The sequence below is a fragment of the Ixodes scapularis genome, unplaced genomic scaffold, assembly GCF_016920785.2.
Source record: "Ixodes scapularis isolate PalLabHiFi unplaced genomic scaffold, ASM1692078v2 PGA_scaffold11__112_contigs__length_91849675, whole genome shotgun sequence".
Lineage (NCBI taxonomy): Eukaryota > Metazoa > Arthropoda > Arachnida > Ixodida > Ixodidae > Ixodes > Ixodes scapularis.
Genome location: NW_024609837.1, coordinates 4,288,985 through 4,298,160, shown reverse-complemented (window position 1 = coordinate 4,298,160; position 9,176 = coordinate 4,288,985). Strand labels below are relative to the sequence as shown.

Here is a 9,176-nt window from a genome sequence, read left to right as displayed (position 1 = left end):
GTTGTGTGCTTGTTGTGCCTCTTGCTTTGGAAATGTACGTTTTTGATATAAAAATCACCGGCTTATTGATTGGATGGTTGTGAAGTTCTATGCCGTCGTCTATAGGAAATTGACCTTGAATTTTTTTAAAGTCGAGCGCTGAAGATCAGTGTTGCAGTGTCCCTGTTGCTAGAAGGAAGCCTTAACGGCTTCTTTCCAGCTTGTTTAGCATGGAAAACAGGGACGTCCTCAATGTTGACTCTTTAGTGTACTTGTACTTCTTGCACGTGTTTCATGAAAACGCATAGACAAATTTTTACAAATTGCTGCGTCTCAAAAACAAGCATTCATCTGCAGGTATGTATGAACCAAAATTTAACAAATGCTGCATCAAAGAGTTTTCAGTTAAAGAGTTCTATTAGCTCATCAAAGTAGCTTCGTTTCAATACAGTACGATCTCGATAATTCGTACAGCAGATTATACGCATGTTGAGCTAACATGCGGATCCAGTCCAACTCTTGTGTATTTCAATGGTAGAAAGCTCCTGGTAATTCGAATGCATGAAAATGTACAACTTCTTAGCTGCAATATTGGCAGCTACGAAGCTATTGGGTCAACTAGCTATAGCTTCAATGCACAAACATTCAAGACTTTAGGCTGCCAAAGAAGCTTCATGGTCGACAGTGCCGTGTAAGTTTCTTTGTTTGCCCTAAGAAACTTGATTGGTTGCATGGCTATAGCATTGAAAAAAAATTTTCTACAGCTGGCTAAAGTAAATAGTACGGTCACTAGTCTATAGCTTTCGAGGCATCGACTTGTTTATGTCCGGCTAAAGAAAGTTGAATGGTCACATGCCTATAGCTTAGAGACATCCGATTTTCTATTGCAGGTTAAAGAACATTTATTGGTTTTATGTTTTTAGACACTGTCATAAAATTTTTGATAGGCGGGTAAATCAAATTTATTGGTTCATAGTCTTTAGACTCGGGGCCATAAAATGTTCTATAGGCGAGCAAACACAATTTATTGGTCCCCAGCCCTTAGGCACAGGGCCAGAGACTTTTCTATAGTTGGCCTTGGCTGTATAATATATATGGATTTCTACGGCCGACCCATAGGGTGTGATAGCCTGCCATAGAATTTTCCATAGGCAACCATAGACCTTTTTTGTGTGGGTTGCGCTCGCTCTGCACTAAGCACGAAAATAGCCACACTCGCAAGAAAATGGAGTTGGAGCCCCCATACGCTGAAGTGCGTTCTAGTGGTTCTGGGTATCGCACCGTCGGACGGTTGGGCGGTGGATTTTCAGGCTGCTCATGGTCTGCTCCGTCGACGGTAGCTTATTATAAACTTTATAGAAACATAAAAAGGCAGATCGCATTCTTTGCTGTTTTGGTCACGTCCCTTGCAGCGAACGGGGATGTTTATCAGGTGATTCTCGGAGGCGTTAAACTAGGCAGCTAGAATGCGATATCATCTTAGAAGTGACATTCCTAAGATCTCCGACTGTCGCAGGTTTACGCGCCTTTTCGTATTGGAAGCGTCCGACTTGACAGTGGCGCCACAGCGAGGCTCCTAGCAGAAGCATTTCGCTACACATCGTGTGTGGTAGCAAGACTGTAGTTTCTAATGCATGTAGATTTACCTGAGCGCCGCGCTACACAAAACGTTCAAAACCACGGTCGGCGCTAATTTGATTTTTTTAAAGGATAATTGAAAACACGAGCTCCCCTCAATGCGCTGACGGAAGCAGCCGCGATCATGTAATTACGACAGCGAATTGATTAGCAATTTTCTAACATTTTCAGTGGGGAAATGGGGCCAGTTTTCGCCCATTTTCGGTAACTGGCGCCATTCAGCTCTATGTACTTGAAAGCATTGTCAGTCGCCAACGGCGCCTAAATTCCCATTGGCTGAGCGAAACGGCACCTAAATTCCCATTGGCTGAGCGAAGGGGCACCTAAATTCCCATTGGCTGAGCGAAATGGCACCTAAATTCCCATTGGCTGAGCGAAACGGCACCTAAATTCCCATTGGCTGAGCGAAGGAGCGCCTAAATTCACATTGGCTGAGCGAAACGGCTACTAAATTTTCCTTGCCAATAAAACGCAAAGAAAAGCAGGGCAACGCAATGCTTCGTCACGGAAGCCGTCGTGAAGCCGGCGGGGCTTGCCGCGCCTGCGCAGTAGGGGAGCGTGATGTCAACGCCGGAGCGCCGTGTTCGAAAGGAAGACGTGGCGCGATCTGCTTGTTCGAATGCGCTACCCGTGTAGGAATGCTTTCTCATTTCTATACGTAGACAATGTTAAGTGTCTTCTCGATTCTATTTTTTTTTTTTTTTTTTTACAGCTAAAGGTTTGGTGGAACTACTATTATAGCGGATGACTTCAGTCAGGTGATGGAATTTGGAGTTCGACACCCCAGCGTGCATCCCGTGTGAATAGTAATAAGCGTTTTGTTTACTGTTTTGAAATAAAGTGCTGCGTTTTGTGTCGCTGTTGTGTGGTTTCTTATTCATGGCGATTACTAATCCCCAACACGTGGCGATCTATGTTTCGGTGATTGTTTATTCTATTGTAACACTTCGTGGGACACTGCAAAAAGCTTCGTAGGCAATATTTTAGCCCAAAGCGAATAACAACGCGCCGGAGAGTACCGGAGCGTGGCCCAAGACTGGGAAGATCAGCAACGTGAATACATTCTCGCACTTAATGTGTTCAAAGTTATATGATAGTTTAAGATCGCCTATTTACAGTCCTGACTCAATCTACTGGCTCAAGCATCCTAGAAAACCTGAAATTATATTCAAGAGCGGCCGATTTCCCTATTAAAAACCAATCAAGGATCGTGCTGCGCCCTCTTTCTGCGCCGTGGCGCAGAACACCAGGGGGCGCCACCGGACGGGAAGGCAGCAGGGGAGGGCACACGACAGTCAATAGAGCAATTAATGCGAAGGTGCAAGCGAGCTGGGCAATAATGACGATAAAAATCTCTAGAGAAAGGGAACAAGGGGGACAAAGGACAAACACGAATCTCCAGACATAGCTAGGGGACTGGTGCGCGACCGAAAAAATCCTCCTGGTATCGAACCTGGGAGGGACTTCTCCATTTCCAGGGGCGCGCTCTACCAACTCAGCTAAACAGGAGTTAGACGCCAATAGAGCAAACGGGTTTTATCATCTGCCACCAGTCTAACAACAACAAGGGTGAACGGCCTGCATTTTAAGGTTATGATGATAAAGTGGTTAATGCAAAGGTGCAAGCGAGCTGGACAAGAAATAATCCCTCGAGAAGGGGAACTAGGGGGACAAAGCACAGACAGAAATCTCGAGACATACCTAGGTGACTGGTGCGCGACTAAAAAAATCCGCTTGGTCCTGGCATCGAACCAGGGACCTTGTTTTCCTTCTCCGGGGATGATTATCGTCAGTCGCGATTGGCTGACGCGTACTGTGCCCTGCTGCCTTCCCGTCCGGTGGCGCCCCCCGAGATTCTGCGCAGAAAGAGTGGCGCGGCGCGATCTTTGATTGGATTTTTAATAGGGAAATCGGCCGCGCTTAAAAGTAATTCCGTTTTTTTTTTTTTCTTTTAGGATGCTTAGAGCCCATAGTTTGAGTTATGACAATAATTTGACGATCTCAAACATCCCCTTTAACACACAGTATTGGTGACGCTTGATATTATAGGGATCAAAGAAAAACGGCATATAGATGTTCTATGTTGTCCTTGTAACTTAGCAGCATGCTCCGAATTGTCGAGTTGATATTACTCTTTTGTCAGGATTTATTTACGGTTATTTATGGTTAGACTGCACGTAGACTGTCAGTTTGTTAAATATTAGAAGTGTCCTATTTGTCTGACTTGAAGCTGCAATCCTGACAGTAGTGTATCTAAGTCGGCAGACCTGTACCCTACTGTACCTGCAAAAATCTCAGCAACACTTCCGCTGCAAAAAAAAAAAAAAAACAATTAATTACTTGGGAAGAACGCACTTAATTTGACAGGTTAATCTCCCGCTCGCTAGATTTCTTTTTGTTTGGTACGCGTTTACGCAAGAGGTTACGTAAACCTCTTTGGTTATTACGTCGCTTTGCAATGAGCGAACTTGGCAGCATTTTTTAAACCTTTTTCAAGCCGTATTTATTTTTTTTAATAATCAAGTTTTCCATACAGTGAACGACTAAGATGGCGTTGTGAAGGCTCGTGTAGAGTGACGCAAGAAACGCCAGAAGCAAAACGTCACAACTTCCTGCATCAGTTTCTTTTTTTCTTTTTTTTTGGGGGGGGGGGGGGGGGGGGTAACACATTTTAGAAGCTAAGAATCGTGCACACCACTCTGTTTTGTGACGCCAACTACGTCACTTTTCGTAGGCCGAGTGTGGAGTGCCAGGGGAAGGTCTCGACCGCTAAGCCCCTGCGACGATGCTTGCCAAATTGGCCGGGTACGCTACGTTTTTTTTGTTGTTTTTGTTTTAATTTATTTATTTATTTACGTGTCGTCATCCCCGCTCCGTTTGTCCAAAGCAGCGAAGAAAGGAACGGGGTTTAGGTTAAAACGATTTGACCAACTGAAGAGTAAGAAATAGGAAAAGACAATTAACGCACGGGACGAAGCGACGCGTTTTTAACGGACGCCAGGCAACCAATAAAAAAGAGCTAATAAAAAACGAGACACCCGAATGCTTGACGCGTTGTGGGCTACTACACCCCACTACACCCCGTTTCGCAAGTTCAAGCACAGCCGACACCGCGGTCCGGCGGAGCAAATCAAGTAGCGCTAAAAGTGCAATCGTCATGATAGCGCTCTCCGTCTTTTGGCATTGTTATCACCGGCCGACCTAATCGGACGCTGCCAATGCACCACCCTGATCCTGAGCATTATTTTCCGCGCGTTATTTGATTGGCCAGTGGACCAGCGCCGTGACGAAGCACTTTTCGCGCTGTTTGTTTGGCTCCGTGGCTCCATCTGGCTGTCTGACGGGGAGTAATAGTAGTTCGGAGGCGAGACAAGAATCTTCGGCTGCGTTCGGAATCTTACCCAAATGAATCCGAGTTACTCTGGCGGGTCGTGTAACGTGACGAAACAGATTGGAAGGCGCTGGACGCAGGTAAGTTTTGGAACGCCAAGGTACAAAACCTTTCTCCTGGAGTAAGATCAAGTAAATTTTGGACCACGGCCTTCGTTTTCGCTGCGTCCCCCGTCGTCAAGGCATGTCTTCAGTATGGGAGGAGGTCGAACAGTCACGCCTCTAGTGGTACGCTTCAACTGTGGGGACGACAAACCGTATTTTCTTGTTTGTTTTTGATCCAAAAATGTTGAAGATTCGAAGGAAGGAAGGCTGATAAAGCCTGAGAGATCACCACGAGCAGCGGCCGCCGAAACGGAAAAGGGGGAGCGGTAGACAACGGATGAGAGGACAGCCACGTGACTGGCGCCCCGCTGTGGCAAGACTTGGAAACACCCTTCTCCCGCGCGAACAAGTGTGTTTTGAGTCTTCGCCGCTGCAAAAGTTGTGCGCTGACGTCCAGGTTCCCCCAGAAATCGGTCTTTGGTGCCCGGTGCTACCAGATTCTCGCACTTCAAATCTGGGACCGGCCACTCTATGGCTCCGTCGTCGAGCTGCCAGGCCTTGCGAGCATAGAAAGGCTATCGCACTGGTCAGAGCGAAGCGCTAGTGCCCAGATCGTACTAGACGAGCTTCACTTTCTTTGTTATGCTGTGTTAGTTAGTGCCACTAAAAAAGCTACGCTTCACAGTAACGACACTTGCCCATATTCTGGCTTAAAATAATGGTCGCCAGTTATCTGAAGCTTTGTCTGAAATCTCAGGAAACGTTTTCCGTGCTCCCCAAACGTTTAAACAGTTCACGACAAAGCAAAGCAATATTACGCCAGCTTCCTAACAGCGAATCTAATGCTGAGGAAGTCGCACTTTTGAATCATGACGATCGGCAGTTGCGTCTGCTCATGACCAGGGAATGTGAAGAGAAGAAGGAAGACTGGTGTCAAATCAAATAATTGTTGTGCTGGTTTTGTGGCGGTGTTCTGTCCTTTTAGCTCCTTGTCTCTGGGTTTTAAAGCGCAGCTCTTAGGCGTCCGTTTCCGGCTTGAGCGGCGTCGCCGTCGGCGTAACCGCGGCGACGTTTCGGCACCGTGCCGAAACGTCCTCGTGACCCCCCTCAAAGAAATCACCTGACCCCCCCCCAAGGTCACCTGACCTCCTGAGGTCACGTTACCCCCCCTGAGGTGATGTGATCCCCGTGACCTCACGAAAGCCTCGTGGTCCCCATGGCGGAGTAGCAGGCAGGATGAGGAGGTGAGAGGAAGGGAGTAGGGGGTATACCCTTCCCTCAGTAACCTTCCATCCTCCTCCTCAAGAGCTGCGCTCCAATTCGGCGTTACCAGGAGTTGTAAACGGCTTTCATTTTTCTACTGTGATTCGTCACCTGCTTGCCTGCGTCTAGACTCCAATTTCTTTAACGGAGAACCGAAGGTCGATGTTTTCCTTTTCCAACGGAGGATTAACACACGGTGTCCAAAGTATTAGCGATTAGCGTTCGTCTCAGACAAGTTTCTAAAAATTGTTGGCTCTTCACGGCCAATACGGAAAAAACCAGAAAACGGACCATGATAATGACCTTGTAGTCTGTGCGCATCCATTCGCGTGTATTTTAGCCTTGAACTGCACCTTGACTCCTAATAAAGCCAAGTGTGGAAATGCCGGCTACTATCTTGGGACAATCATTATGGTGGGTGAGTGCGAGAAAGCAAAACAATTAAAAGTACCTTTTCTGCTTACGTGAAGCTGGTTCCGAGCATTGAATGTGGAACGCATAGATGAATGAAGCACGAAGTGTGGGACAGATCTCGGCCGCTGGAAGAGGCCAGCGATCGTCACATGTCTCCTTCTAGCCCGGATACCCCTGGAAACAAACCTACCAGTCAAGAGGAATCAAGCTTGGGACTGTTAACCTTTGGCAGTTGAGATTGATTTTATTTTCTGATATGCTCGAGAAAAGGGAGGTCAATGAATATCAAAGAGTGGTCAGGAAAGACGAGGAAAAACATGTTGAGTGTTTCAGCGTAGACAAAGCGAAGCTTGAGACACCCGATACTGCGGTCACTCCTTCTTGAACTCCTTGAGCTTGGAAATCTCTTCCTTGGTGGTGGCCTCGGCCTGCTGCTTGAGTTCGTTGGCGCCCGCGGTCACCCCCCAGTTGTCCGGCTGCGAAAAGGACGAAGAGAAGGGCCGACCCGTGGACGGCTTCAGGTTCTCCCAGTAGTTGCGGTACGCTCTGGAAATAAAGAAGAAAAAAATTCCACGTGTTCATGTTTACAAACATTGTTATAACGAATACGGGTCAGTTATCGGATACCTCGAATTCTCGGATACCTCGAATTCTAGGATACCTCGAATTATCGGATACCTCGAATTATCGGATACCTCGAATTATCGGATACCTCGAATTATCGAATGCAGCGAATTATCGAATGCAGCGAATTATCGAATGCAGCGAATTATCGAATGCAGCGAATTATCGAATGCAGCGCATTATCGAATGCTGTATTTTTTTACATGGCAAATGTTTGCCATGTAAAACTGCCAACGCATGCCATGCGTCAGCATTTATTTCCTTGGTACTTGCAGCCGTTTTTTTTTCGAATTGGTTTTGACTGAACTGGACTGGTTCGTGAGGCCGCGGCGCGGTGCTCGGTTCCTGCCACGCTTTTTCGCTCCCGTTCGTTCGCTCGTTCCGTTCACTTTCCCTCTTACAAGGAAAGGGTCTTCTGGCACGCTTCCAATGACGCACTGCTGGAGAGGGAGGAAGCTGTGGGGCTGCATTCAAAACCGACGCCCGCGAAAACAAACTGGCTCTCTGAACACAACTGTATGCGGGCCGTTGCGAGGTTTGAATCCCCATCCTTCCCCGAGTAAGAACCCCTGCGCTAAATGCTAACGGGTTTCGTCGAGAATCGGCGTAGCGACTGCAGCGATTCGTGCATCATTTTTTATGTGTCAAAGGTTTCAATGTCACGAATTTTCGTATACAGTAAATTTTGGGCTACAGCAATTTGTTATACGGCGAAATTTTTAATACGGCTAATTATCAAATATATTCAATTTCGGAATGTAGCCAATTATCAGATATTGACATAGACCATTTTCAAAAGTTCATCGAGCAACATTGGTGGTAGCTACCTCTTGGCCTCAAACACGGGAAGCAGAATCAACAGAACCGGCAGAAATATCAAGAGGACTCGGGCAGGGTTGTCCCCTATCACATCTACTTTTTATGACATACCCGAGTAGAAGAAAACGGAATCCCTGTGGTACATAGGAAAATTGATGATAGCTTGATTGGGATCTGTATTCTTTGGCAGCGAATGTAAACTCAGAATCTGTAGTAACCGAAACAGACTCCAATAAATTATATAATATATCTCTAGGCCTTATACACACACAGGTGTTATAAACAAGCATTTCCGTGGCAAGAATATACGTATAAAAAACTCAAGAAAACCTTGGATTTCATGAACGTTATATAAACGCATAAGGCAACCTACCGTATATACGCGTGCAATGGCCGCACTCGTCTAATAGCCGCACCCTTAACTTTAAACAAAAAAAAAGCCGAAAAATATATATTTAAAAATTTCCCATGTATAGGCTGCACCTACGATTTTAGAATTGTAGGTGCAGCCATCTTTTTTTATTTTTTTTTATGTACTGCCCGCAGATGCCGCCCACCCGGCTGCGGCAGCCAACAACATTGAGGCAATCTTTCCTGTCAGGACAACGGGTCATGATACCGGGATTTTATTTATTTTGTTTTTGAATTTGAAAATTTGGGAACACAGTAAAATAAATTCCAAATTCCAGTACATTCGGAATCTACCAAAAAATAAACTCCGATAAACCATAAATTTTCATTGAAAAATAAACTTCCAAAAACACCTTCCGAATGTTACGAGATACACTCCTCCGAAAGCACGAAATCCTACCAATAGGCTAGCTATAGGATAATAGCTCTGATGGCCACTTAACCAATGTGCGACCACGTGGCAGTCGGCATCCAGCACAACCGCACATGTCTCGTCGGACTCTCTCTTCCGTGACCGACGCGGTTCATTGACACGTCGCTTGTTGTAAATGAGGCAATGTGTCGCCACATTAACACTTGCTCGTGTTGTCCTG

At 46.2% G+C, this 9,176-nt stretch overlaps 1 protein-coding gene across 1 annotated transcript in view; it reads right to left on the bottom strand.

Annotated features, from left to right (window-relative positions):
* Positions 1-6,950: 6,950 nt before the first annotated feature.
* LOC8023777 (betaine--homocysteine S-methyltransferase 1) overlaps positions 6,951-9,176 on the bottom strand; it is a 30,354-nt gene continuing 28,128 nt past the window's right edge. Inside the window, exon 8 of the mRNA XM_029968585.4 lies at positions 6,951-7,275. Within this exon, the coding sequence (XP_029824445.1) occupies positions 7,101-7,275 (175 nt within the window). The 3' untranslated portion in view covers positions 6,951-7,100. The remainder of the gene's footprint in view (positions 7,276-9,176) is intronic.